Genomic DNA, 26,383 nt, shown 5'->3' on the forward strand with positions numbered 1-26,383 from the left:
GGAAGAACACCGATGACACCCGACGTCTGGGGGACTACTGAATCAGGAAACCCGATGAAGGAGAGAGTTACACATCTGGACTCTGATAGGGACAAGAAGCGCGATACCGGCAAGGACAGTGCAAAATGCACGTAGCGATGCCACGAGACCCGGTGGCAGACCCGAGATAAGGCCAGGTCCTTTATCTATGCTTCCAGAGGCCGGGCACGATGACTAAACCGTTACCTTTGGAGGGAGGGCAGAATGACTTCTGAGCATCCCGGCGCCCACGAAGACGAGGAGCAGAAGAAGATAGGCAGATAGGAGGGAAGAGGACCGCGAACGCAGATCTGGTTCGAGCGGATCCCGCACTGCGCACTGCCCTACCTACCTGGCCTCGAACTTACGATAAAAGGCGGTCAACCTGACCGGCGCCATCCATGTGCGCCATTGTGTGATGACGGTGGCGGGGAGGTCAGAGGCGGACAAGGTGGTTGGCCGTCACGCTGGTGCTGAGCATCAGCACCTGGTCTGATCATTGGGTGTATGTCGGGCGTTTTGGAAACACCAAGATGCCAACCAGCAGACAGACGGATGTGGGCAGGACAGGAGCCGAGTTGCTGGGGAGAAGACGAGAAGAGGAGCCATTATCTCAGATCTCAGGGAGAGCTTGATCTCGGTCGGTGGTTGATCTATTCAATCTTCCCGTCTGTCGACCTCCCGTCAATGAATACTGGCAAGGTTGGATGGATGTGACAGGTAGTTAACTTGCGGCAGCTAGGCCCCGCGGTAGCCTACCTAGGTACCTGTCTCTCAAGAAATACCGCTGCTCCCCCACTGAGCCAGGCCCTATCCGGTCCATTAGTGGGGGGTTCACCCGCTAGAGCAGTGGGCATCTCAACTCCGTCTCCATCCATGGATTGCCATCACATCCGTCGTCCATGGATCCGCTCACCAGAGACTCCACTGTGCTTCGCATCTTGCCGCCGATGCTGCATCACCGATCTCAGAGCGTGAGTGGTGTCAGCCAACCCCTTCGCCGCGTGCGCAGGGATATGACTGGTTTTGGCCCAAGACAAGAATGTCGATGTTGCGGTTTGCGGGACTCAAGTTCCAGAGATTTGCTCTTGCATCTAGATTTGGTCTCGACCAAAAGTCTCTCATCCTCAGATGCAACCACGCCTGCCAACCCCTCTCATTCCCCGACGAACTGCTCTTTGGTTCCGAGGACCCCTGTGAGGTAAAACATTTAGGCACCTTGATGGTCCATGGGTCTTGTCTATGACCAGGACAGGGACAGTTGCCACTTCAGAATGGGTTCTCTTGTCCCTTGCTATCTACCCTACAGAGTAGCCGCGCAAATCACCTCAAGACTGAGTCGTGGAGATGATACAACTTTGCCATTGCCGCCATTATCCTTGATGCACTTTTGCTTCACGAAAATCTTTGGCATCGTGGGTCATGTAGCGATCCGCGAGCGAGCAGGATTTTGAGGCTGTAATTGCCGAGTGCAGCATCCGGTCCGAGAGTGTCACTTGCGAACAGAGTCCGGTGCTCAAAAGCAGTCCTTCAGCGGTTCATTCAGTAACTAGACTCTGTCTCTATCCGGAGTCCTCAATAATTGACCAGCTCTTGGTCTGCGCCATAACGCCTCTCGTAGTATCTTGCCATCTCCCAGTTAAGCCAGCCGTGCCAGAACCGTAAAAAACGAAATATGATTCAGGGGTATCATGTGCCATAACAGGACCTTCACTTGAAGATCCGCCGTCCTCCAGTCTTAGAAGGAAAACGCTCTACGCCACTATGCTGCTGAACATGCCAAAGGCCCTGAAGTCCCGTAGAGCTGCCCTGCAAGGAAGTCTTGTACCGACGCCAGGCCTCGCGCAAATGGTCGGGACGCAGCGGTCCGCGCGGCGGCTCCTGCAGAATGACCTCTTCCTTCTCGGCCTCCCACGGCCACTCCTTGGCTTGCTTGTCGAACTTCTCCTTGGCCTCGGGGTTTCGTGTCAGGATCCTGCCGGGATACTCCACGTCGGCTTGCTTCTCGTTCTCCACCTCGGACCACTCGCCCTGTACGCGTCTGGCCTTGACAATGAGGTCGGTCAAGAAGTACTTGGTGACGGAGCGGACGGCGGTAACGACGGACGGCGGCACCGATTGGGAGACGGTGGCATTTACCAGCTAGAACCATCGTCATGTTAGCAAATCCCCCTTTGCGACTGGTGTCCGTTGAGACGTTTTGGAACGAAGCGGAGCCTACCCTCTTGATGACCGAATCAGGCAGTTTGGCAGCGCGCCACGCCGAGAACCGCTCAAACTGGTCGAGATCCATAGCGCTGGCCAGCATGGCCCTCAGCCTCTTCTCCTCCTTTCGCTCCTCCTCTGTGCGGGTCGCATTGTTCTTAGCCATGTGTTCCTGCATGTCGCCCTCGGCCTCGTCGTCCTCGGCCGCCTCGTTCCCGGCCCCGACGTTGCTCCTGGGACCGCTAGTCCCGCTGACCGCCGTGGGCGCCCTGCCGCCCGCCACCGACGGCGTCTGCTCCCGCGCCTTCTCCGCCTTGCTCTTGCGGCCGCGCTTCTTCTTAGGACGGCCCGCGGCGCTGAGCTGGCTGGCGCTGGCGCTGACGAGGCTCGCCGTCTCGACGTCGACGGAGGGCGACCGCGCCGAGAAGGGAGTGCCGGCCTCGTCGGGCGGGAATGAGGTCTGCCGGAGCGGGTGGGCAGAGCCGGCCGACATGATGGATGCCTTCCGCCGCTTGTTGGCTGGCGTGGTGCTGCCGTCGGCGGCCGAGCGCTTCTTCGATCCCATGCCGAGAGATGTGTTGATGGCGGGGAGCTCTCGCGATGCGAAGGAAGGGGAGTAGGAGGGCGGATGGTTGGGCGGAGGCGACGCCATCGCCTGCGGGTGTGGTAGCCAGCAGTTGGCTTCCCGCCGGGAGAAATGGAGTGGATGGATGTTCTCTTCAATCAAGGCTGCGAAAGGAAGAAAGTTCTTGGTGCTGAAAGAGCGCGGCCCAGTGTAGAGGGTATAAGGGATGGGTGATGGGTTTGTCAAAGTTCACGAGATGGATGGATACGTCGAGATCCAGACGAGTGCTGTGCTGGTTGGTGAGGACAAGGTGCAAAGGACCAGTCACGTTCGAGTGCTTTAGAGAATGACCCACTGAAGACTGGGGGTGGTGTGCTGAGCTTCAGCCTAGAGGACCCCAAAAGCAGAAAAGCACAGGCCCTCTGACCATCCCTAGCTCCGATAAGATAAGCTGGGCATCAGTTTAGCACAGAGGATGGAGGTGCGGGCAGTTTAGTGTGCGAGGCCGGTCAGCGGATCGGATAGACATGGAAATTTTCGGCCAACTCGACCGCTACGCCCGCGCTCGCTCGCTCCCTCACTGGACTGCGTGTGACTCGCTCTGGTCTACTTACGGAATTTTCCTCAGCTTGGAAAAAGGGTCCCTCTCCTCCGTAAGCGCCAATGGGAATATAAGTTGCTGTGTCGGCGACCCAATTGGCATCTTCTACCTCCTCTCTACCCCTCCAATTCCTCCCTTGAATCCTAGGATCTCATCCTTAACAGCAGCCGGAACGTCCTTCAGCCAGCATGGTGCAATTCGAGCACTCCGAATCCGAGAGTGGGGCGATGACCTCCAAGACGTCCTCCGTCAACGGCGAGGCTGCCAAGCGGAAGGACGGAGAGAAGAGGAGCAAGAAGAAGAGCAAGAAGTCAGGCCTCCACAGGTCGTCGAAGCGCAGGCACAGCATCAGCAAAGCTGCTCGTGACCCCAGGGATGAGCCCGAATCCCCACCGCCCAAGAAGTCCAAGAAGGAGGAGGGCGCAGTGACGCGGTCCCCCAGCCCGGTCATTGACTTTGACGGCCTCAGCCGGCCCAGTAGGTTTTCTTGCTACCCAGATGCAATGAGCTTATCTGACCTCCATTTTGCGAACAACAGGCACTGGCACCAGGGCGAGAGCCGAAGAGACGCCCGAGCAAGCTGCGCAACGACTCGAGCGCATGCGAGGCGCCGTACGAACCCTGCTCGAGTGCGTCGGCGAGGACCCCGACCGGGAGGGACTGCTCGACACGCCCGCGAGATACGCCAAGGCCCTGCTCTTCTTCACGCAGGGCTACCAGCAGAACGTGCGCGACATCGTCAACAACGCCATCTTCCACGAGGGCCACAACGAGATGGTTGTCATCAAGGGCATCGAGGTGTTCTCTATGTGCGAGCACCACATGGTTCCCTTCACCGGCCAGGTCAGTACCGGCTTCGATGTGTCCGGCTTCTACAATCCCTGTTTCCAATCATGCTGACAAGCCTTGCTCTAGATGCACATTGGCTACATCCCCTCCCACTCCGTGATCGGACTCTCCAAGTTGCCCCGGATCGCCGACATGTTCAGCAGGCGCCTGCAGATCCAAGAACGCCTCACAAAAGAAGTGGCAAACGCCATCATGGAGATCCTGCAGCCGCAGGGTGTTGCTGTCGTCATGGAGTCGTCCCACCTCTGCATGGTGATGCGGGGTGTCGAGAAGTCCAGCGCCACCACCATCACCAGCTGTGTCCTGGGCTGCTTTGAGCGCAAGGAGAAGACGAGGAACGAGTTCCTCTCGCTGGTTGGCCTGAACAGGCACTAAAATTTTACGGATATCATGTGAAACACTCGCTACACGAGGTCACGTTCGTTTTTCTTGTTCTGCATTTCTTCAAGGCGTTTCTCTGGTTGTCATGATACTACGCATCACTGGGTCTGATCTGGGTTTCAACAATACCTCGAATCTGCAAAAGATGGCATTGGGCTGTTTTGCATTGGCGTTTATTGCTGTGGGCTCTCAACACCGCATCTATGGAGGGGGCCAAAAAGGGCGGGAAAAGATGTTTTAAAAAGACTCATGCTCATGTAGCAGACAGGCCTCAACGGCCGAATTCGGTAGAGGGAGGCTATCATCTTCAACACAATGCACCACGGTTCGCCTCCACGCGAATGAAAAAGTGGCATGCGAGCATAAAACCGACACAAACTCTTTCTCTCTAGTCCATCAAAGTTTTTGAATCTGTGACAACCACAATACCAGGACTCCCAACCATCGGGTCCGTTGGCACGTCATAACAGTGTACAGATAGACTCTCTATGCTGATCAGCCAGACTGAACGGCCTGTCACTCGCTCACACATCATCTCGTTTGCCATCTCCAAGGGGACCTGATTAGACCAGAGCATTTGAACAATCATATCATGTAGCATTGCTTTTTCCTAACATTCATCTACGGCATTAGAGCATAACTAAAGCTTGCATGACAAAAAGCACAATATCAAACGACAAAGCGTGCCTCCCAAGTATTCCCAGGCCAAAAAGGCGGCCCCTGAACCACATTATGAACGCCATATACCTTTGAAACGCCTTCCCAACCAGAGTCGTCAAACCAGTCCACCGTCTTGCCTGTGCAGCTCTTCCATATCCAGCCGAAGCCCAATCCCCGCCACCCAAATTCAAACCAGCCAAAACACTCAAGCCGCAATCTCGACAACTGCTACAGCTTCGTCAACCACCGGCTTGGGCGTCGCCGGAGCGACAGGCTCGGCCTCGTCCCTCGCGCTGCCGCTCTCCCACAGGTCGAAGCTCTCACCAGTGCCCTCCATGGGTTCCAGAACGGCCGCCTTGGCCGCAGGCTCTTCCCGCGCGCCCATCAGGCTCTCTACCGTCGGCTCCTGCTCCTGCTCCTGCTCATCAGCGAGCTTGACCTCCGGCGCAAACGCGTAGCTGTCGTCCGCCACGGGCGCCAGCTTCTCCGGGACCTGCTCCTCCTCATCACGGCCTTCATCATCACCAGGGATGATGACGACGGAGGACTCGTCGCAGCCCTCGGGGTAGAAGTCGGCCGCGTTGAGCTGCGAGAGCGGGTCGCGCGACTTCTCGACGACCATGTCGTCCATGGAGGTGCCCACAGCCGCCCGGGCGCTGGCGGCCCGCGAGGTCTGGCTTACGTCGTCGGCGGGCGGGACATTCTCCTTGTCGCGGCCCTCGTCGCGCTCCCTGCGCGCCTTCTGCTCCGACTCCTCGTCGCTCGAGATGTCCAGCACGCAGGTGCTGTGCTGCAGCAGGTTGGTCATCTCCTGCTCGGGCGTGTCCTCGTGGATGTCGAAGAACCAGTCCGACTTGGCGCCAGACTCGTTCAGGGGATCCAGGGACGACGAGGGCGCAGCGGAGGAGCGCGAGGCATAGCTGGGGATGGTGCCCTTCAGGGCGGCGTCGAGGGAGAAAGGGGCGGCCTTGGAGAGCTTGAAGGCGGGAGGATCGACGCGGCCAAAGGACGAACCGGTGCGGCGGCGGTTGTTGGAGAGGATGCCAACACGCTTGCTGCCGCGAGTGGGAGAGCGGCCGGCCGGAGCAGAGAGGGGGGCCGACTTGGAGACATTGGTGTTGAGCTTGGCTGCGGGGGACTTGGGCTGCAGGTACGAGCGAGGACGGGGTGCAGTTTTGGGTGAGGTGGTGAGCGAGAAGAGGGAGCTCTTAGAGGTTGCTGTGTAGGTGGGAGCGGCCTTGGTGAGGACCAAAGACGAGGGCTTGAACAGGTCATTGGAGAAGCTGTCGGTGCCCTTGGAGCGCTTTGAAAAGACGGACGGGTCGACGTTCTCAGAGTCGTCCACCTCGACAGACTCGGCAGCTTTGCGCTTCACGGATGAAGACGGGGAGATAGCTAGACAGTCATCCCATTTAGTACAAAATGCTCACTGCGAGATGGGAGAGGTGATCACGGCCTGGATGAGGGCGACGGGGTGTGGATTGCAGAGTACGATAACGAGACGACAAGGCACGCGGGACACAATCGACATACCATTCTGTCTGTTCTTGAGGCTGGTCAGGTTCTGCAGACGAGCTCCGTCGAGAGGAGCAAAGGGTTGGCGGGTGACAGCAGCCATCACGAATGGATGAACACTGCTAATTACGTAGCTGACGAGAGGTAGGGCGGCTCAAGGTTGTAAGCCTGAGGGGTCCGAATGGCTATGGAATGTCGAGCCAGATGCCAGAGGGACAAGTCGTCTTGAGCGAGCCTTGACTGATGATGCTGTGCTGTGCCGGCGAGATCCTCTAGGCGGGGTTCTGGCCAGACACGATGTTTATTTGTTTTCCTGTTCGTTTGATATCCACGGCCGTCTAGATGTTGTTGCACCAGTGCAACAATGAACAGAAGGGGAGAGGGGAGGAAGAGGAAAGAGAGAGAAAGGGTGGCAGGGTGTGTGTGTGGGAGGGAGGGCGGTATATCTTAAGGCTCGGATTGGGCTGTGGCCGCCAAAAGTGGTCGATCAGCCGAAAGAGGATGGTGGTGGTCTCAGTGAAGCCGGCCAACGACGTGTTTAAAGCGTCAGAGAGGCCAGGCGTGGTGGTGGAGAGCCGAAGAGATCAGCGGCACGGTCTGCCAAGCAGCAAGATCGCGAGTACTGTCAGAGACTTGGGCGTCTGGCTAGTCCAAGTGCTGGGTGAAGCAGCTGATTCGATCTGACGAGAGATGAGGCAAGCTGCACAGAGAAGACGGCTTGGCTGACTGCGGACGGGAGATGGGAGCAAGATGGAGAGAAAGAGAGTGGACGGACAAGGCCTGGGAGGGGAAATGACTTGAATGAGAGTGAATCGAATGGCTCTCACGCGGTCGGGCCTCTGACGGGTTGGATGCAGGAGGTGGACGTGCTGAAGCGTGGTCAAACCTACGCGTGAGCGAAAGTGGTTTGGCGTCTCGAAGGGAGGGATGGGGAGGAAAATCGAAAAGCGTAAAAGAGGGCTCCACACGCCCACGCAAAGGCACACACACACACACACACACACAGCTGCCAATCACGAAAAGGGGGGCAATTAAATCAGAGAAAAAAAGAAGCGTCGCGGTCGCGATGTACGGAGTATGGAGCCACTTGGAGCACGCAAATTACCAGGTGTGGGTGGGCTCTCTGTCTGTTCTTGGCTTCTTCTTTGGCCTGTTCGCTTGCTCGCTAATGGCAGATCTCGGCCCCGATTGGGAGGGGCAGGCAGCATCTGGCTGGAGCTCGAAAGCTTTTGAGACAATGAGCCTTCTTGTTCTTGTTCTCCTGCCTGAGCTGCATGTCTCTCCTTGTCTCCTTCGGGGGCTAGGTACCTACTTTAGCGGGAGATCATTGGGGAGATCATGACATAGATTGACAGCCCATTGACATCTATCAGAGTTTGCTGCTCTGCCCGACTTCATCCCTTGGATCGCTGTATGTCTGGTACTCCGTACAAGCAGAGAGGTGGCACCGGGCTTATCATTCCGGGCGTCAAGAGAAACAGGCGACAATGCAGGATTTCGCTGTCCGACGGGGATTGGCCCAATGCTGCCTCGGCCCTGGTCGCACTGCCCTGCTTTGTGCATTACATGCATACAATCCCTTGTACGTACAATCCAGGCTTGCATCATGTTCTGAGCGTCAGCTTTCCTAGGTATTTCCAGGGGGTTGGCTGGCAAAGCTGAATGGGTGTCGTCCCTCGCCCATTTCATGCAGGAGAGGATCGATCCCTCTTCTCTTCTGGCTGAGAAAAGTAAAAAGTACTCGCGGGGTTCCCGTCCCAAAGTGGGAAGGGGCCAATCAACGCGTCGGACGGTGCACCGGCGCGTTCCCGACCAAGGAAGGGGAAGGGACGAGCCACCTCCTCCGAGCCAGTCCCCACGCGTACCTGACTGCCAGTGGGTGCGTGGGCAATTTAGGGCGCCCCACCACTCTAGAGGTGGGAGCTCGAGCCCCGGAGCTGTCCGCCCAGGCACTGACACACAGTGACAAGGCAGCCTAGAAGCTGGAGCTCCAGGCCTCTCTTCCTCTTCCTCTCGCTCCGCCTTCTTCTGGGCCCCATCCCCCAGCTCAGATCAGCGATCGCACTGAGCGCACCTACCTGGACCCCTCCGGACCTCCACTCTGCGTTCCTGTCAAACGACGTCTGGAATGCCTTCAGACCCTTGGTTCCTACAGATGCGCGCGCATCTTGAACCCTCCACCAGCCATTGGATATTTTATTTCCCATTCTAAACCGCCCATGGTTGCGACAACTCATGCGCTCCCTCTGCTGAAACAAGTCGCCCTCAGTATCCCTCTTACTTCCTCCAGAGCTGCTTTCGTCAGCTCAATTGCGCAGAGCTGGGACAGTCAGTCTCTCCACACCACACATACACACACACACACACACGCATCACTCCTGGAACATTAGCCCTTCTTCAACATTGCACAACCGACCAGGCTGGTGGCGAAAGGTGGTGATCTGAGACATCCTTAGCACTGGTGATCCTCCAGTCCTGCCGTCACAGCCATCTTTCTCTCTGTTGGAGGCCAAGCTTTAATCTTACCACTGGAATGGACGCCGAACTCATGATCGAATTGTCGGCCTCGCCCATTTGCCCATTCCGCAGCTTGCACCCCTTTGGTTGCCTCAGGCCTGTCTCGATGGCCTGGATAACTTGAGCCAGGCGCTCTCTCCATGGCCGGAGCAGCCGTGATTGCCGTCCTGCTGCTCCACAGGCGCGCGGTCGCGTTCGATGCGGCCACTCGCACTCCGTCACACTCAATGCCATCCGCCGTACAATGCACCTCCGTCGCTCGTCATGCCCCCTCATCGGTTGGCTCTGGGGCATTCAGTGACGGAAAGTCACCAGCTCAGAGAGAGGCTTGTCGTTACAGGGTAAGGCCACCAGGGCTACCAAGGCCACCCACATCGCCATGCTCCTCTGTTGGCCGTCCTCTCCGACCGGTCGGAGGCGAAGTCTGGCTGTTGGCGATGATGAAAGACCCCAGGCAAGCATCGTCATCCCGGCCGATCATGGGCGCTCTCTTGCCGCTCACGGGCATCCCTCCGTGGCTCTGCATGCCAGAGGTGAGGTGCTTCTCAGACACTGACCAGCGAGCGGCACGGCCGTGGCGTGGGGGCCAAGGCTCATCGTGACGTTATTTCCTTCGTCGTGTGCTTGCCGCCCGTGCCATTCGACCTTAAGATGGCTAGCAATGGTCTCGACCACGCCTTGACGCCGATGCCATATCGCCTCACCACAGACCGCCGGCGCCTTGCAAGCGATCCTCGAGTATCTCCCTCACGTGAGATCCGCGTGATTTGAAGTAGACACATGTGTACACGTGACCTTATTTTTCCAGTGAAACTGTTGAAGAGATCTTTGACGATTTATTACCTAGTCTTGAGAGTGTAATGCCACCACTGCAGCCGTGGTTTCACCAGACCGGCCAACAAGACGCCAGCCTGGACATCAGCACAAACCAGGTCGAAGTTACAGCATTGATATATTAGAGGAAAGCCGAGCTAGCTGATGGGTCAAGGCGAGCCACTTGTGCCATTTTGGGGAGCATTGCTTGCTGTGCTATGGTCGCCACCCCGTGAGACGACGGCCCTGGCATTATTTAGTCAGATCACCATGCGTGGTCTGTCCTCATGTTGCATTCCAGATGGCATCCTGACAACTTGAATGCAATAGGAACTCGTTGAACTTGGTCCCTCTGCAACAATGCTTAAAGGCAAGACAGCCAAGAACAGCATTTCCCAATCTTGGAAGTCAATCCACTACAAGCGACATGTCTTCTCGTGTCTCTTTCTCTTTCTAATCTCTCTGTCTCCCACTGCATCTCTCAGTCTCTCTCTCCTCTCTATCCTCTCTCTCTTCTGCCTCCATCTCTCCCCTTCGCTACATAGTGCGTCCTTGATGCAATGAGCCTCATGCTATGAGATCGAAGCGTCAGCAATCTCCGGCCCTAGCACATGCGCGGAACGGGGCCGTTGCGAACCACCGCATCGACTAGGGAATTGGCTTCCCTTTGGCCGGTCGGCGGCTTCGGGACCCCACTCTAGTGCACCACAACACCACCTCAACCCCAGCTCACCTACAGAAGCTTCCGTTAGCCCTCCGTCCAAACATACAGCAATTCGTGAAAATGCATTCGAGCTACTGTAGGTAGCGACTGTGGCCCACGCGCTACGGAGGAAGGACCAGTCGCTTCCGTCCTTTCGCCAGGCTCTTGACTCGCAAGCGACATTAGCTCCGGCATTTGGCGGGGATTCGTCCTCTGCCCTTCCACCTCACGCACCCTCCATTCTGGTGCCATCACTGTCTTCCATAGAAGTCCGTTCGCCCAGAAACTAAGCCTTAAGCTTGTCAAGACCTCGTACAAGTAGCAAATCTACGCTCCCATAACTATGCAAAGCCAGTAGATCCTTAGCCATTCGCAAAAGCCCGTAGTGAGCAGCAGGGCCCCAAGCAAGTCGACCCTCGAGACGAGTCAATCAACTCGAGTCGTCAGGTCAGCCGCTCAATAGGCCACGAAGCTTGACGATCCCAATGGGGACTGGACTCCCCACAAACAATAGCTCCGAGCTGGGGAAGTGTGGTCTGATCTAATGTGCGCTACCCGCGAGCATGCTGAGTGTCGCCGCACAACTAGCTGCATCCCCTGACTTCAGTCTCATCACATCAGAGTCTCCTTCTCCCCGGCATATCCACTTTCGCGCCCATGGGGAGGGGGAATGAGGATGGGGTCTTGTCATGTTCGTCTCATCACCACTTCGATAGATGGATACATGCAAACGCCTCGAGAGCATCACCTGGTCTCTTGGTGTGCCACTAACAAATATGGTTCTCATGATACTTTGTAGACGGGTCTTGACTTCAGCCTCCCATCTGCATCTTCCCCGCAGAACATGCCCGCCCTTAGGTCCCGTCCATCGTCGAGGCTAGCTCCCACGGGGCAGAGGAGGCGTTTCTTAGACTAGGTCTGCAAATATAAGAACAAGCCTGCATACAGGTGGCAGCATGTCAATGCTTTTCCTATCCTTCTCGTCACGGTCGAACCTTGGATTCTCTTACCTGCGACATCAGCGACCATTATAACTGCACTGTATTATACAAGTATACACTTTGCTTCTACTTGTTCCCTTCCTCGAGAACTATGACGACCCCACAAGTAGAGCACGACGGTCAATACGTAAACAACCACAGCCCGACAGCCAACTACATGGAGTCCAAGGTAGAAAGCCACGAGGATGCTCTCCGCCACGTGCGGACCGCCGGCACCATTTCCTTGACGCCGGAGCTGTTTGAGAAGCTATATCTGTCACCGCAAAATGCGGTCAAGGGCGAGCTCAGGAAGACCTTTGGCAATCCTACACCAATGTACGTTTGATGGACGACGGAGATGACACGAATTGAAAAGCAAGACACAGGCATGATATGTGTCTTCTTGGACGGAGAATATACTAACATTCAGGACTAAACAGTGCTATGATCGGCTTCCTTACCTGTCTCACACCTCTCGCTTGCCAGCTCATGGGTTGGCGTGGAAGCGGCCTAAGCGGCCTTGCTACAGTGTAAGTTACACATCAAATCCGAAATTGCCTCCATCAGCTCTAGCCATGCTGACTGTCCTTCCTTCTACAGCGGTGCTACATGGTTCATGGGCGGTCTTCTCCTGCTCCTGGGAGGCCTGCTGGAGTGGATCCTCGGAAACACCTTTCCCGCCGTCGTCTTCTGCTCCTTCGGCGGGTTCTACCTGGCCTTCGCCGCGACCCTGACCGAGAGCTTCGGTGCATATGCGGGCTACGCGCCAACGGGCGGGCCAGCTTCGGCCGGCATGGCCACGACGGGCTTCAACGCTGGTTTCGGTTCGTGTTGTCCCTCCCCTTGCAAACAAATGCAACATGGGTGCGCGATGTGCATCCTGTTGGAAAGACCAAAGTCTGGATGGAGTTGTGAGTGATGGTGCTGACAGATCTTGCCTGCGGGTGCGTATAGGCTTCTTCATGCTCTGGATGGGATTCATGTGCCTCATCTACCTCATCTGCGCCCTGCGGACCAACGTCTGCTTCGTCGTCATCTTCCTGAGCCTCCTTTGCGCCTTTGGCTGCCTGGCAGGAGCGTACTGGTCCCTGGGCGAGGACTATACCGGCAAGGCCGGGTACGCGGGCAAGCTTGTCATCGTAAGTTCTGCCATCTCGGGACTTTCATGGGCTTTTCAGCAGCGCTTACACAATGCTTTCGTCAGGCGGCTGGAGCCTTCCTCTTCGTGGCCTGTGTGTCTGGCTGGTGGATCTTCTTTGCCATCATGCTCGAGGCGCTCGACTTCCCGTTCCAAGTCCCCGTGGGCGATCTCAGCACCCTTATTGTCGGCCGCAAGGCTCGCCAACAGCAGAAGGGCGAAGTGTAAGTGGGCGTGAGGACGAGGAGGAGGGTAAAAGAGTTATGGGCGAGGGATACTTAAGGATTTGCCTCGGACCGGATAGAAGGGTTCAAGATTGCATTAGTCGTAACCAGCGAAAGGATTATCCCCCGCCGGGATATATGTCCAGATTGGCGTTGTTGGGTTGGTTAAAAAGCTACCTGAGGTCCGGCGTGTCGTCGGGGCTAATTTGCCTGTAGTAAGAGCGATTGGTGCTCAAAATTGTGCTCGTGTATCATCATGAATGAATCGAAAAATGTTGCCAAGCAAAGGTGCTGTCTATAGGAAGCGAGGCCACCGGAGGGACGACTTTGTCAAGTGAAGGAACGAAACGGCATATATTGTATCATCAAGTTAAATCTTGCAGTCAGAACCTTCATGTTGAGAATCCTCTACGCACTGTTCTATCCTGGCCATTGTTATCCTATATGCTACATACTGTACCTAGAGGGATAGTGACACAGAGGATGTGCGGTATCAGAAACAACAAGGCTGTACTCGACTCGGCACTGCGTGGTTTTGCGTCGCTTGAATGGCCGCAAGGCTGAGCAAGTAGGCTTCTCTCTATCATCTCATTAAGAACAAATAAACATGACCAATGATCGGGAAGCAGGGACTTGTCTAGTATCTTGTAGATGAGCCGGGAAAGAAAGGTCCGGAGTGATGCAGTACGGAAATTTCCAACCAATCTTATGGGTGCGGGTGGGGAGAGTTTGGCGCTGTGTGAGTGTGCAAAGTCGGGAAGTGATGGGCAGGGCCAGCTCTGATTTCGTCACCAACGGATGTCGTCAGAGGTGGAGACTGAGGTGTACTGAGGTTTGACAGATGCGTCACCGCCTGGCAGAATCGCACAATGACTGGAACCCGGCCGGCAGGCAACGATCAGAGGTACATTCTCGGATGCCCGTCTCGATCAATGTCAGTAATATATGGTGATTAAGCCCTGTGTTACAAGTGATCCTCCTTCGCAGCCAGACTGCTTGAGTCTGCATTGCTCTTGAATCGATGCTGGAGAGCGTCATTGTTACGGAACATTTTGGGAATGGATGGACCTGTGTGTGGTGGGTGCAGTTGGTAAGGTAAGTACATTAGGTACCTGTAGCCTTACAATGAGCCCACCTGCACGCTGTGGGAAGACTTCCAATTAGCGCGGCCTTTAAATTTCGGGCTGGTGGCACCCGCCAACACGCCAACACCGCCCCAGATCGGACAACAGGTGCAGCCACCGATCCCACACGTCAAGCAATGAGATCATTGATCGATCCCCGTCCCAAACTCTGCATCCCCGGGACACCACAACAGACCAGACAGCTCTGCACGCTCCGCAGCAAAGCAAGCCCCATCCCTCGGCCATCGGCCACTTGATGACGGGATCGACTCGGTCGCATTGTCCGGTCTCCACTGCCATTGTCAGTCAGGCCAGCTCTCCCGCAGACGCACAGCGAGGAGAGGAAAGAAGCAGAAGAAGAACCGTTTACCAGCCAGCTGGTCAAGGTACATTCCTGTCTCGGATCTTGATGCGTACGTAGGGCTAGGAGCTCTCATCCGCGCTGGCAGAACATCAGCACCGCAACAGCGAGCTCCCAGCAGCAGTCTCTTGATTGGCCACCATGACGACTCGTGCCGTCATTCCTCTTCCGTCCCTTGTCTTGCCTCTTGCCCATTGGACTCTGCCGTCCTCGGCCTCGCTGAGATGATGAGCCTTTCTGTTTCTCTATCTATCTGTCCAACTCCCCAATATCTCTCTGAAAGTGCCGGCCTCCTAAGTAGAGAGGTCTCGTCGCAGACCACATACTATTCCTTTCTCGAGTGAGCAAGAGAGGCATCTCTTACGACCTGATTCGGGTTCTTTCAATATTCCTCTGGTCTCTCTTCGCATATCTCTCTCTACCCATCCTACAATTTGACCCTTCCGCCGCCAATTGATTCGTCATTGGCCACCCAATAGATCTCATTGTTGTCGTGGCATCTGCCGTGCAAGACGCCCACACGCGGGCACACGCGCAACTATTTGCAGATCGGACAGAGGCAGCTCCCCGGTGTACACGCTGCTTGGGGTCGTCGCTCTGTCGCTCTCTCTCACATCGCATGTCATATGTGCTCGTTTGTCGCAAAACGAGTGGTTCTCGGATCCCTTCCTCCGCCTTGTCCCTCCTGACTCTGCCTGCACCGGCGCCACTGCAGCTTTGCCGCTGCCCGGTGAAGTTACTCTCGGCCCTGGCCAGGACAGTTTGCTCCGCATCGCCACAACTACCCGCACCCACCAACTTCTCGCCCAACGTACGTCACACCCGCCGACCTCTGTCATCACTTCCGGCCTCCACCATGCCGCGCAATAAGTCGCTGGCAGCCGCTGTTGCCTTATCACCCTCCGACACTGGTCACAACCGAAACGGCGACGGCCACGTTCCAAACACTGACAACCAGACCGATGCGCCACGCCGTTCCGCCCGCCGGCCCCAAGCTGCGCGCAGTCCAAGCTCCAAACGTGGTGCTGGTCTGCTACCCACTTCCCAAAACCAGAGCAAGGGAACCAGGAACACAATGACCGCCGTTAGCAGTGACACAGAAGAGCAACGTGAGTTGAAGATGGGCGAGGAAGGTGTCAACGAAGCCATCGAAGAGCTGGCCAAGATGGAGCGGCGCTTGAAGAGGGCTGTCAAGCGCCAGAAGATTAAGCTAGAGGAGAGTTTCTGCGTGTCGCAGGGCAATGACGCAGCGCAGAAGGGCTTGGGTCGATTCCCGACCAAGAACGTGGATGACTTCACCAACGAAATGACTTCGGCGGAGCATTTGCCCACCCCCGAACGTGATGACATGGAAGACAGCGAGTACGAGGACGAGCCAGGGGGGCCATTACCTAAAGACGAGGAAGATCTCCCGGAAAGCCTCCGGGTGGCCGAGCGGGGCGCGGCACGGCCTCCGGCTGTGAACTCTGACTACCTCCCTCTGCCATGGAAAGGGCGTCTGGGATATGTGAGTTTCAGCCCCTCAGTCAGGATCAAAACCGTTCATTTCTGACATGTTGTAGGCCTGTCTGAATACATATCTACGTAATGCTCGACCGCCAGTCTTTAGCTCACGTACCTGCCGCATGGCATCCATCATCGATCACCGCCACCCGCTGCAAGACCCTTCGCAACCGGAGCACACCACCAAGAACAGACCTGACAAGACGCAAAAGGCCAGCCACGACCGCGGCCAGGACTGGGTACATGAACTTGGGCTCGCCAACGCGCGTGATATCGTCAAGATGATCAGATGGAACGACAAATACGGTATCAAATTTATGCGGCTGAGCTCAGAGATGTTTCCCTTCGCCAGCCACCACGAACATGGCTACAAGCTTGCTCCTTTTGCATCCCAAGTCCTTGCCGAGGCCGGAAAGGTGGCCGGGGAGCTTGGTCACCGACTGACTACGCACCCAGGCCAGGTATTTGCAACCATGCCCCCCAAACCGTACCTTTGCGCAAACCAAGTTGCCCTGACTGACTCCCCCTTGTAGTTCACCCAGCTTGGCTCGCCGCGTAAAGAGGTGGTTACAGCTGCCATCAGAGACCTCGAATATCACGACGAGATGTTGACTCTACTTCGGCTCCCACCGCAACAAGACCGTGACGCCGTCATGATTCTGCACATGGGTGGTGTTTTCGGAGACAAGGCTGCCACGCTGGATCGTTTCCGTGAGAACTATGCCGGCCTGTCGCAATCAATCAAGAATCGACTGGTATTGGAGAACGACGATGTCTCCTGGAGCGTCCACGACCTTTTGCCCGTGTGCGAAGAGCTCAACATCCCCCTCGTCCTCGATTACCACCACCACAATATTGTTTTCGATGCCCAGTACGTGCGCGAGGGAACCAAGGATATATCGGACCCGGCCCTCATGTCTCGGATTATGGCGACATGGCGACGCAAGGGCATCACTCCCAAGATGCACTATTCGGAGCAGTGTCCTGGCGCCGTCACCCCTCGCGATCGGCGCAAGCACCGGCCACGCGTGTTGACGCTGCCGCCGTGCCCCCCCGACGCCGACCTCATGATTGAGGCCAAGGACAAGGAGCAGGCGGTGTTTGAGCTGATGCGCACATTCAAGTTGCCGGGTCATGAGCTTATCCACGACGTTGTCCCGCACGAGAGGCCGGACGAGAACCGGCCCGAGATCCGAAAGAAGATCAAGAAATCAGGTCGCAAGTCGAAGTCGGCCGCGGACGAGCTGAGCCACGATGCCGAGTACCAGATTGTTGACCCCGGGATGGAGGTTACAGCCGACGAGTTTGGCATGGGCGGCCCGGAAGGCAGGGTCTACTGGCCCGAGGGATTCGAGGACTGGCTGAGGCCGAAGAAGAGGGAGGTCAAGAGGAAGGCGGAGAAGCTTGATCCAGACGACAGCCTGGAGACGTAGACGACCCCCATTTCTTTTGCTCCCTCCCCGAACACCATTGTACTACATCATGTTGCAAAAAGCGATTTACGAGAACGGCTCCTGGATATGATAGAATACTTAATGCACCATCGCACCCACGGTATAGATACAAGCACGGAATGGCAGTTAGATTGAAAAAGAAAGGCACGTAAGGCGTGAGTGAAACTTGGGGTGATTTTGCCAAGAACTGGAATGACTGGCGCGATGCGAGGTCCTTGATCACGTCCGTCGCGGAGCTTGTACGATTATCATTGCCGTTGTTGCTGCCTTCGGTGTCGGCTCCGCGTCCAAGTAGGTGCCGCTCTCCCCCCCGGCACTCAAAGCTAGTGAGAGTTGGTTTGCGACGGGCACTCGGGAATCAGAGGCACGAGACGGGCACCACGTCCACACACCCTAATGGACATCTCCTCCTTCTGTATGAGCGGAGTGTGCATGGGAGCATAAGACCCCGCACGCAACGAATGGACGGGACTCGTTCACGGGATGCGCGACTGGCCCAGAGATGCAGCCGGCCATGTGATCGGTCAGTGCCTGGACCTGGACATGCATGCATGGGGGGTTCGAATGAGGAGAAGGAGGACGAACAAGCAGGACAGGAAGACCAAGGAGATGGGATGGGAGGGCGCATGCTCCACGAGAGACGAATCCAGACCTTACCCGTTGTAGCAGGCAGATTGTGACCCTGGAAGGGATCTGCAACCTTCTCGTGGTTTCTGACCTGTGGGGAACGGGGAACCCGCACCCATCTTTGCGCTGCTGTTGTCCACCGAGCGTGAATTGGAAATGGAACGACGCTGCATGCCCTGCATGCGCTGCCGGGCTCGGGCTAGGGGGCTGCTTGCAAGAGGAGTAGTGCCGCTCTTCTCTCCGATTTCAAGGGCAGAAGGGACGTCATCCCAAACAATAGCTTTGTTCGTCTAGGGATTATTTATGAGACGAGAGACCTCGGCCGCTAAGACAAGCCTTCAATTTGAAAAAAGATCTTTCTTACAAAGTAGCACGGCTCCACCACATACTGCCGGCCATCGCCGTTGGAATGGAAGCAAAGCCGAGCAGACAATTTTAAAACACACACACAAACACACAAAAGCCGGGAACCACAACAGACTCGAGAACAATCCCTCAGAGCGGAGCCCAGCCAACAAGTGGTGCAACCTGCCCCATCTCGACCGTCCGGTCCACCTCTCCGCCTGTCCCTGGCGATTTCCGGGGACCCAGATTTTCTTTCTCTGGCGTGGAAAATACTTAATTCTGGGGGCCTCCACATCCTGTGATCTCTCGAGATACCAAAAGAGCGAGACCTGGGCCAAGCGCTGCACATTCGGCTAGGAGGATTCGAGGGCTCGACTCACACACTCGGAGACGACACCATACTTGACCGAAGATGGCGGCCGAGGCACCACCACGCGCCTCCGGGCCGGCACCCGAAGACGAGGAGGTCACGCCGGCTCCGCCCGTGAGCGACCCGGAGAAGCGCGCCCTTGGCGGCGGCGGCGACGACGCGGCGCTCGACGACGGGCACGACAAGGCCCGCCTGCGCATGATCGACTTTGCCAAGACGGCCACCGAGAAGGAGCACAAGATGACCCTGTGGCAGGGCATCCGGCTGTACCCCAAGGCCATCGCGTGGAGCGTCCTGATCAGCACCTGCATCGTCATGGAGGGCTATGACGTCTGCCTGATCAACAACTTTTGTAAGTTTTTTGGTCTGGTTGGAAAATGAAAAGGAAATGGCACTCCCGTCCCGTGGCTGACCGCGCATTTGTCGCCGGGTTCAAGATGCGTTCCCCCAGTTTGCTAGAAAGTATGGCGAGAAGCTGCCGGGCAAGGACGATTACGAAGTCACCGCGCCGTGGCAGTCTGGGCTGAGCAATGTGAGTGGACTTGTGGCTCGTAACGGGCAGTAGATGCATCGTGCTAATTCTACACAGGGCGCCAACGTTGGTGAACTCATTGGATTGCTGCTCAACGGCTGGATCTCAGAGCGCTTTGGATAGTAGGTTTTCCTACATGAGACACAGTTCTTTGTGACAGACTGCTAATCGTCGATTCCTCATCAGCCGGTATACCGTCATTGGGTGCCTTGTCCTCATCATTGCATGGACGTCCATCTTCTTCACTGCACAGAACGTAGTCTCTCTTCTCGTAGCGGAGATCCTCTGCGGTATTGTAAGTGTTTTTTTACCAAGGGAAGGGGACTGCTGCTGACATAACATGTATCATGTAGCCATGGGGAGTCTTCCAGACCTGTGAGTATAGACCTTGCTCCCACCTGCGTGTGCCCAAAGCTTACGATCCTCCAAGTGACCATCACGTACGCGTCAGAGGTCTGCCCCGTAGCCCTGCGTGGATATTTGACTTGCTATGGTGAGTTGCAATGGTCTGATTATCTCTCGAATCGGGTGAATGCTGACTCTTTGTGCCTAGTGAACCTGTGCTGGGGTGTCGGGCAGGAAATCGGCATCGGAGTGATTATGAGTATGCTGAACCGAGATGACGAGGTGCGTATACTCCCATTATTCTCGACATCCTTGTTAGGACCCGGGCTGACGTTTGACCAGTGGGCGTATCGCATCCCCTACGCGCTGCAGTGGATGTGGCCGCCTTTCCTGATCGTCGGCATCTACTTCGCCCCCGAGTCCCCCTGGTGGCTGGTGCGCAAGGGCAAGCTGGAGGCTGCCAAGAAGTCTCTGCTTCGCCTCACCAGCTTGAACCGTGAGACCGACTTTGACGCCGACGAGACGATTGCCATGATGGCGCACACTGCTGCTCTCGAGGAGAAGGTACGTGCCTTGCTCATTACCTCGTCTCCCAGGCACCAGACTGACGTATGCATGATACAAACAGACGACTCGTGGCGCTTCGTACTTGGACTGCTTCAAGGGTCATGATCTCCGCAGGACCGAGGTACGTGAAACACCAACCTGGGATAGTATACGCAACACTGGCGTGATGTTAATATCTGGACATAGATTGTGTGCATGATCTGGGCTATCCAGAACCTGAGTGGGAACTCATTCTCCAACTACTCCACGTAGGTTATAGTGTTCTTCCCCGCTGGTAAATCAGCTTGTCTAAAGTATGTTGCAGTTACTTTTTGAAACAAGCCGGGCTTAGCGAGCATGATGCTTACGGCTTCGCTCTCGGGCAATACGCTTTCAACATTGTCGGCGTGTTTGGTGCTTGGGGCTTGATGACCTTGGGTATCGGCAGACGGTAAGAGGAATCGAGACTACATTGTGATGGAAACTTTGACGGAAACTGATTTGTGGCCCAACTCTAGCTCTCTCTATTTGTATGGTCTTTGCGGCTTGTTCACGATGCTGCTCATCCTCGGCTTCATGGGCCTTGTGCCCGAGGCCCACAGGACGGAGGGCTCCATCGCCACGGGCAGTATCATGTTGTGCTGGGCCCTGACATACCAACTGACTGTCGGCACCGTCGCGTACTCCCTCGTGGCGGAGATGTCGACTCGGCGCCTACAGATCAAGACGGTAGGTTTAACTCTCTCATGGGAGTATGTCCTGCTTGCTCACACGAATCCGTAGGTGGTGCTCGGCCGTGTGCTCTACATCATTGTGGGCATCATCTGCAGCGTTCTGACGCCTTATATGCTTAACCCCGGACAGTGGAACTGGCGCAACTATGCCGGCTTCTTTTGGGTAAGTGACACAATACCTGTGTCTTTTCCCGAGGGCCGTCTCGCTATACTCTGGTGTCCATACTGACAGTACCTGCACTATAGGCGGGTGCGTGCTTCCTGTGCATCATCTACACATTCTTCCGCGTGCCGGAGCCCATGGGCCGGTCGTTTGCCGAGCTGGACGTGCTGTTCGAGAGGGGAGTCAGCGCACGCAAGTTCTCCAAGACACACGTCGACGTGTTTGAGGCCGATGTCGACGACCGCGTGATGAACATGTACAGCGAGCAGGTCGGCGCGGCGCAGGCCAGCCAACTCAAGGGGCAGCCCTGAAGGCTGTCATCTCCCGGTTTCTGCCGCAAGCTCCTGCGAGACCGGGTTCGAGGATGTTTATATTCTATACCCTGATTCGATTTGGGGGTATTGTCATGATGAGAATGATGGAATTCTTATGTAATTATTGTAGTATAGCACCAGATTTGAGCACTTGATCTATAGCCTGCCCTCAATATTGAGTCATAGTGAACACTGCACGCCCATGCTGTCAATTGCAGTAGATACCTGCGAGGTTGATGGACATACAAGAACTCTGGACTGAGAATCCATGCAAGCCATGTTTCTCTCCCCAGATTGCATTGCGGGGAGGGGGCCAAACCTCAATACGGGGTAGATACAAGGGTCTTTTCTGGGGAAACAAGATACCTATCAGACTAGATCAATTCAGGCAGCCGATCGAGGAGAATAGTCGCATCGATATGCAGCTTGGGCAGCTTGAATGCTGAAATATTGGCATGAGCCGGCATCGACTGGGCGAGAAAGGATAGCGCTACATGTTGTAGCGGGGACTGATGATGTCAGCGATGTTTTCAGATGCTGCATGGGCTGCTCACATGCCCCCCGATGCTGCCATTCGTGGAAGCTTCCAGAGCATTAACAGCCGTGGTGTGACCGAGACTTGGCAGCACAGGTGTCATGTGCAGCAGTGCAAGGTACCGCGAGTCGAGTTGCTGGTAGCAGCCACAACGCTGACTGACGGGCTGACAGGTGTCCCCCCACCCAATGGCCAATGGGCTTCCCAACCTCCACCAGAAATGCGCCATGTCTGGGGGCCACTCAGTTCTCTGGCTGTTGTGCTAGAGTCAAGCTTCTCCCTACTGTTCCGCTGCGTCACAGTCACAGGCCAAAATAACAAAACACACCCCAAACCCACCCACTTTCTTTCTGCGCTCTGCTGATCACCTTAAAACCACACCACCACCACAACCTAAACAAGCACCCCGACAAGAAGCCTACGAGATCAACAAAACAACTCATATTATTCTCGTCGCAGCGGCCGGCCCAGTCCGTCCCTTCCCACGCCTCTCCCGTTTCAGCATTTCCTCGTCAGGCCATACGGGAGCTCGCGATCTAGCATTTGGCTTGGATCAATCATCACCTCTCCTCCCACCTCTTTAGTTTGAAGGTAGTTTAGCCTCGCTTCCGGGCACCCCGCTACTCGCTACCTCCTCGCCAACACCACCAGACACCCCACCAGCGACTCTCTGCCTGATCGGAACAATACCATTGACAACACCCAGACTTTCTCGCCAAGACAAGGCCTTCTCAATCCAAACACCTTTCAACATTCCCCTTCACCAGACTCGAGTCCAAGGCGAACTCTGCTCAAAGATGGCCTCTGTTATTGACTCGACCGAACAACCCCACAGCCCTCCTGGGCCCAATGCTAGACGCCCCAAGGGTATGTATTCGACCCGCGCGCTCCAGACCACACTGAGTCCGACGAGTCGCCCCTCGCCGGTCGCGCATGAGCCTCTGGGTATCCAGGAGAAAGGTATTCATGAAGCTGACGCCCAATCTAGGCATCCTAAAGAACTCGTTCCAGAGGTCACCGCCCACCTCGCCCATTGCGACGACAGCCCAGCCTTCCGTCGAGACGGACCACAGCAACGTCAGCGAGAAGGAGCTGACCATCCAGAACACACAGCGTAATGCCGGCCACAGGCGCTCCTCCTCTGCCGCGCGACCCACGGGATCGCGCCGACAATCCAGCCGCACCCCGTCCCATCACGGTGATGAAGACCTCGAGTCCTCTCAGCGCCTCAAGTGGGACGAGGCCAACCTGTACCTCACCGAACAAGAGCGCACGGCTACCATGAAGATCACCGAGCCCAAGACTCCCTACGCAAAGCACTACGATCCCACCGAAGACCCCAGCGACGATGAGGATGCCGAGATGGGTGGCACAAAGGGTCGCGAGGACGACATTCCCGGCCTGTCGCTCGGCGAGCCCGAGGAGGAGGTCCCCGAAGGCGAGTTTGCCAGGCGGCCCAGCAAGGTCCACGTCGACGACGCCGGGAGCGGCCACGACAACGATGACGAAGAGTTTGCCGGCATGTCCCCCGAGGAGCGCGAGAAGCACCGCCGCTTCGCCCAGCTGCGCAAGAGGCACTACGATATGGGAGGTGTTGCCCAGCTGCTGGGCCACCCGGAGAAGCTCGATGACTTGGCGGATGAAGAAGACGACGACAGCGGAGCCGGCCGGCCCCCTGTTCCGCCTCTGCCTAGGAGCGATCGGAATACCAACGGCCGAGCTGCGTAGGGGATCGCTTGCCCCTTTTTTTGATCGAGGGAGAGGAGTATCCGTCGCACACAGTGGACAGGCACACCGGGTTATGGAGCAGAAGACAAGAGATGGGTCATTATACGGGCATCCAGTAGCGTTTCCTAGGATTTCTTTCCCCCCTTGGCATGGACATCGTTGTTGTCTTGTTAGAACGCAAGCACGTCTTGGTTCCGGGTCTGTTCAAGCAGGCAGGAGGGTCTTCCTGACCTGATCTTATTCGCCCTTGTTGTACAGTATCGCGAGAGGAGTCTCCTTGGCTGGATCTTTCCCCCATTGTGGGATCCTTGGTATCATTCATTCGATTATACCTTGCGCGAGAAACAAGTTATAGTTCTATGGCGTCGTTTCCTGACGGCCGAATCAAACAGGCAGGCCGCGCTCTCCAATCGTCCCTCGCTCGCTGCCTTGATCCCTCTCACTCGTCCGAGCATTGGTCTTTGTGGCGTCATAATCATTCGTAATACCGTCTCTGCCACACATTTCCCTTGTTTTTCTGTCGTGACCACCCGATTTCGCTTCTTCACCAGTCTCAGAGCAGTCCCTTTCGCGCCAGTTCGATCTTCCTCGCTGCCTCTCCCGCCTTGAATCCACCCCTTGAGACACATATCCTGCTTCCTTCTGCCAGCTCCACCTTTTCTTCCTGCGCAGGCCACGGGCAGGGACAATGGTGTGGGAAGTGAACGCATGCTGTTCGGGACACTCGTCAGCGCGTCACTTCTGTAGTGGTGACCAAGGGAACAGCATGGAGGGAGGCGTACCTAGGGTGTCGGGGCACAGATACTTGTCGCAGACGGCCTTGTCCACGTTGGCCTGGTACCAGGACGAGTCGCTCGGGACGTTCTGCTGCTGCTGATGCTGGTGGCCGTGGCCATGGCCGTGACCGCCGTCCTGGCCGCCAAACATCTGCTCGAAGAAGCCGAACTGGGCGTTGGCGGAGCCCAGGAAGAAGACTAGCATGGAAATGGCGCTGAGGGGACGCATCTTGCGCAAGGAATCGGGTTAAATGACTGGGTAATTCTGAAGGAGTGTGTATGCCGTGAAAACAGCTCGCACATCGGATCCCGATTTCACAGTTCTAGAGCAGAGATCTGAAAAAACGTTGCGTGGGACTGACTGGTCGCGTTCCGTCATCTGGACAATTTGGCCATTGCAGGTACGGTACGGTACCGTAAAGCTGGGGCTTATCGTTATCAGCACCGCCCGGATGACTAAGCCCACCCATGACCCATGATCCCCGACAACAATTTTGATCGAGAGGACCATGGGACGATTTTGGGACCTCCCCTTCCAGACTCCAAGCTCCATTCCTTTGCCATTGGAGCCCAACAACCCGACCAAATGCGGCTCCTACGATTGCAGCAGCCCTTGAGGGCAGCTGCCGGCTCCAGCTTCAGGCCGACGATTTCCTTCGCCTGGAGCCACCGACCCGAAATTCTGTCGCCATCACGCATCGATGTCGGCAACCAGGCCGTCGAGGGAAGGAGGAATGCCACGGTCAAGTCGCAGGGTGCCTACAAATTGACGTCCAAGAAGACGATACCCAAGAAGCTGGGTGCCAAGAGGACTGGCGGTGCGTTTCCTCTTCCAAGCCCCCCCCATCAATTGCCCTTGCTGACCGTTGACCTCTGTTCAATCACCAGACCAATATGTTATTCCCGGCAACATCATTTACAAGCAGCGCGGCACCCTCTGGCACGCTGGCGAGAACACCATCCTCGGCCGCGACCATACGATCCATGCCGCCGTCTCGGGATACGTCAAGTACTACCGCGACCCTGCCCGCCACCCGACTCGACAGTACATCGGCGTCGTCTTCAACCGCGAGGACAAGCTACCCTACCCGCCCAATGCCATGCGCAAGCGCAAGCTGGGCCTCGTCGCCGTCCCCCGCAAGCCCGAGGTCAAGAGCGAGGCCCTCAGCCTGAGCGGCATCCCGCGGAGAGTCATCCGGAAGGAGGGCGTGATGCAGATCCAGGACGCCATCCAGGCCGCGCAGGAGGCCGACGCCGCCATCGAGGCCGCAGAGAGCCAGCAGCCCGCCGCTGCCGACGGCAAGAAGAAGAAGCACACCAAGTACCGCGCGCCGGCGGCGTACCTCGCCCGTCGGTGGTCGGAGCGCATGCGCATCAAGCGCTCGAACCGCGTCCTGCTGCTGCAGAAGGACTACAGCTACCGCGAGGCCAACTCGGCCATCGGCCGCCTGATGGGCAGGCACCGCGGCAAGACGCCCGGCACCGTCGTGCTGGGCAGCCGGCACGGCAAGCTGCGCGCGCGCAGGAGGAAGCGCGACGCCGAGTTCGCGCAGAGGCAGGAGGCGCTGCGGCAGCGGCGGGTCATGGCGGCGGCGCGGGAGAAGGAGAGGCAGGAGATGCTGGCCAAGCGGGCGGCCAAGGCCAAGGCCAAGAAGGACGGGAAGAAGGACAAGAAGGCCGCGGCGTGAGGGAGAAGGCAGAAAAGTGTTGGCGGCTGGTGCATGCACCCTTGTAAGATACATATGATCGAAGCTGTG

General features: G+C 56.7%; 9 protein-coding genes across 9 annotated transcripts; 6 read left to right on the plus strand and 3 right to left on the minus strand.

Annotated features, from left to right (window-relative positions):
• Positions 1–1,728: 1,728 nt before the first annotated feature.
• On the minus strand, positions 1,729–2,875 carry E0L32_009860 (uncharacterized protein; the record flags this gene model as incomplete). The annotated part of the gene is made up of 2 exons (XM_031144869.1): positions 1,729–2,160; positions 2,240–2,875. 2 exons carry the CDS (start codon positions 2,873–2,875, stop codon positions 1,729–1,731), a joined length of 1,068 nt encoding a protein of 355 aa, XP_030990382.1.
• Positions 2,876–3,577: 702 nt separating this feature from the next.
• Positions 3,578–4,613, plus strand: E0L32_009861 (uncharacterized protein; the record flags this gene model as incomplete). The annotated part of the gene is made up of 3 exons (XM_031144870.1): positions 3,578–3,866; positions 3,928–4,232; positions 4,305–4,613. The coding sequence occupies 3 exons, from the start codon at positions 3,578–3,580 to the stop codon at positions 4,611–4,613; spliced, it is 903 nt and encodes a 300-aa protein (XP_030990383.1).
• An 871-nt stretch (positions 4,614–5,484) lies between these two features.
• E0L32_009862 (uncharacterized protein) lies at positions 5,485–6,897 on the minus strand (the record flags this gene model as incomplete). The annotated part of the gene is made up of 2 exons (XM_031144871.1): positions 5,485–6,674; positions 6,813–6,897. 2 exons carry the CDS (start codon positions 6,895–6,897, stop codon positions 5,485–5,487), a joined length of 1,275 nt encoding a protein of 424 aa, XP_030990384.1.
• A 5,022-nt stretch (positions 6,898–11,919) lies between these two features.
• Positions 11,920–13,173, plus strand: E0L32_009863 (uncharacterized protein; the record flags this gene model as incomplete). The annotated part of the gene is made up of 5 exons (XM_031144872.1): positions 11,920–12,143; positions 12,248–12,337; positions 12,408–12,631; positions 12,762–12,946; positions 13,012–13,173. The coding sequence occupies 5 exons, from the start codon at positions 11,920–11,922 to the stop codon at positions 13,171–13,173; spliced, it is 885 nt and encodes a 294-aa protein (XP_030990385.1).
• Positions 13,174–15,510: 2,337 nt separating this feature from the next.
• E0L32_009864 (uncharacterized protein) lies at positions 15,511–17,590 on the plus strand (the record flags this gene model as incomplete). Its single annotated transcript, XM_031144873.1, has 3 exons — positions 15,511–16,161; positions 16,217–16,618; positions 16,691–17,590. 3 exons carry the CDS (start codon positions 15,511–15,513, stop codon positions 17,588–17,590), a joined length of 1,953 nt encoding a protein of 650 aa, XP_030990386.1.
• Positions 17,591–18,995: 1,405 nt separating this feature from the next.
• Positions 18,996–21,584, plus strand: E0L32_009865 (uncharacterized protein; the record flags this gene model as incomplete). The annotated part of the gene is made up of 14 exons (XM_031144875.1): positions 18,996–19,305; positions 19,391–19,485; positions 19,543–19,607; positions 19,672–19,780; positions 19,839–19,860; positions 19,916–19,978; positions 20,039–20,112; positions 20,173–20,394; positions 20,459–20,518; positions 20,584–20,645; positions 20,702–20,827; positions 20,895–21,105; positions 21,160–21,273; positions 21,357–21,584. The coding sequence occupies 14 exons, from the start codon at positions 18,996–18,998 to the stop codon at positions 21,582–21,584; spliced, it is 1,761 nt and encodes a 586-aa protein (XP_030990387.1).
• Positions 21,585–22,919: 1,335 nt separating this feature from the next.
• On the plus strand, positions 22,920–23,850 carry E0L32_009866 (uncharacterized protein; the record flags this gene model as incomplete). Its single annotated transcript, XM_031144876.1, has 2 exons — positions 22,920–22,989; positions 23,111–23,850. 2 exons carry the CDS (start codon positions 22,920–22,922, stop codon positions 23,848–23,850), a joined length of 810 nt encoding a protein of 269 aa, XP_030990388.1.
• Positions 23,851–24,585: 735 nt separating this feature from the next.
• Positions 24,586–24,855, minus strand: E0L32_009867 (uncharacterized protein; the record flags this gene model as incomplete). Its single annotated transcript, XM_031144877.1, has 1 exon — positions 24,586–24,855. The coding sequence occupies one exon, from the start codon at positions 24,853–24,855 to the stop codon at positions 24,586–24,588; it is 270 nt and encodes an 89-aa protein (XP_030990389.1).
• Positions 24,856–25,101: 246 nt separating this feature from the next.
• On the plus strand, positions 25,102–26,314 carry E0L32_009868 (uncharacterized protein; the record flags this gene model as incomplete). Its single annotated transcript, XM_031144878.1, has 2 exons — positions 25,102–25,444; positions 25,515–26,314. 2 exons carry the CDS (start codon positions 25,102–25,104, stop codon positions 26,312–26,314), a joined length of 1,143 nt encoding a protein of 380 aa, XP_030990390.1.
• Between the last annotated feature and the right edge of the window lie 69 nt (positions 26,315–26,383).

Source organism: Thyridium curvatum, assembly GCF_004353045.1.
Source record: "Thyridium curvatum strain D216 chromosome Unknown NODE_75_length_202845_cov_76.514972, whole genome shotgun sequence".
Taxonomy (NCBI): domain Eukaryota; kingdom Fungi; phylum Ascomycota; class Sordariomycetes; order Thyridiales; family Thyridiaceae; genus Thyridium; species Thyridium curvatum.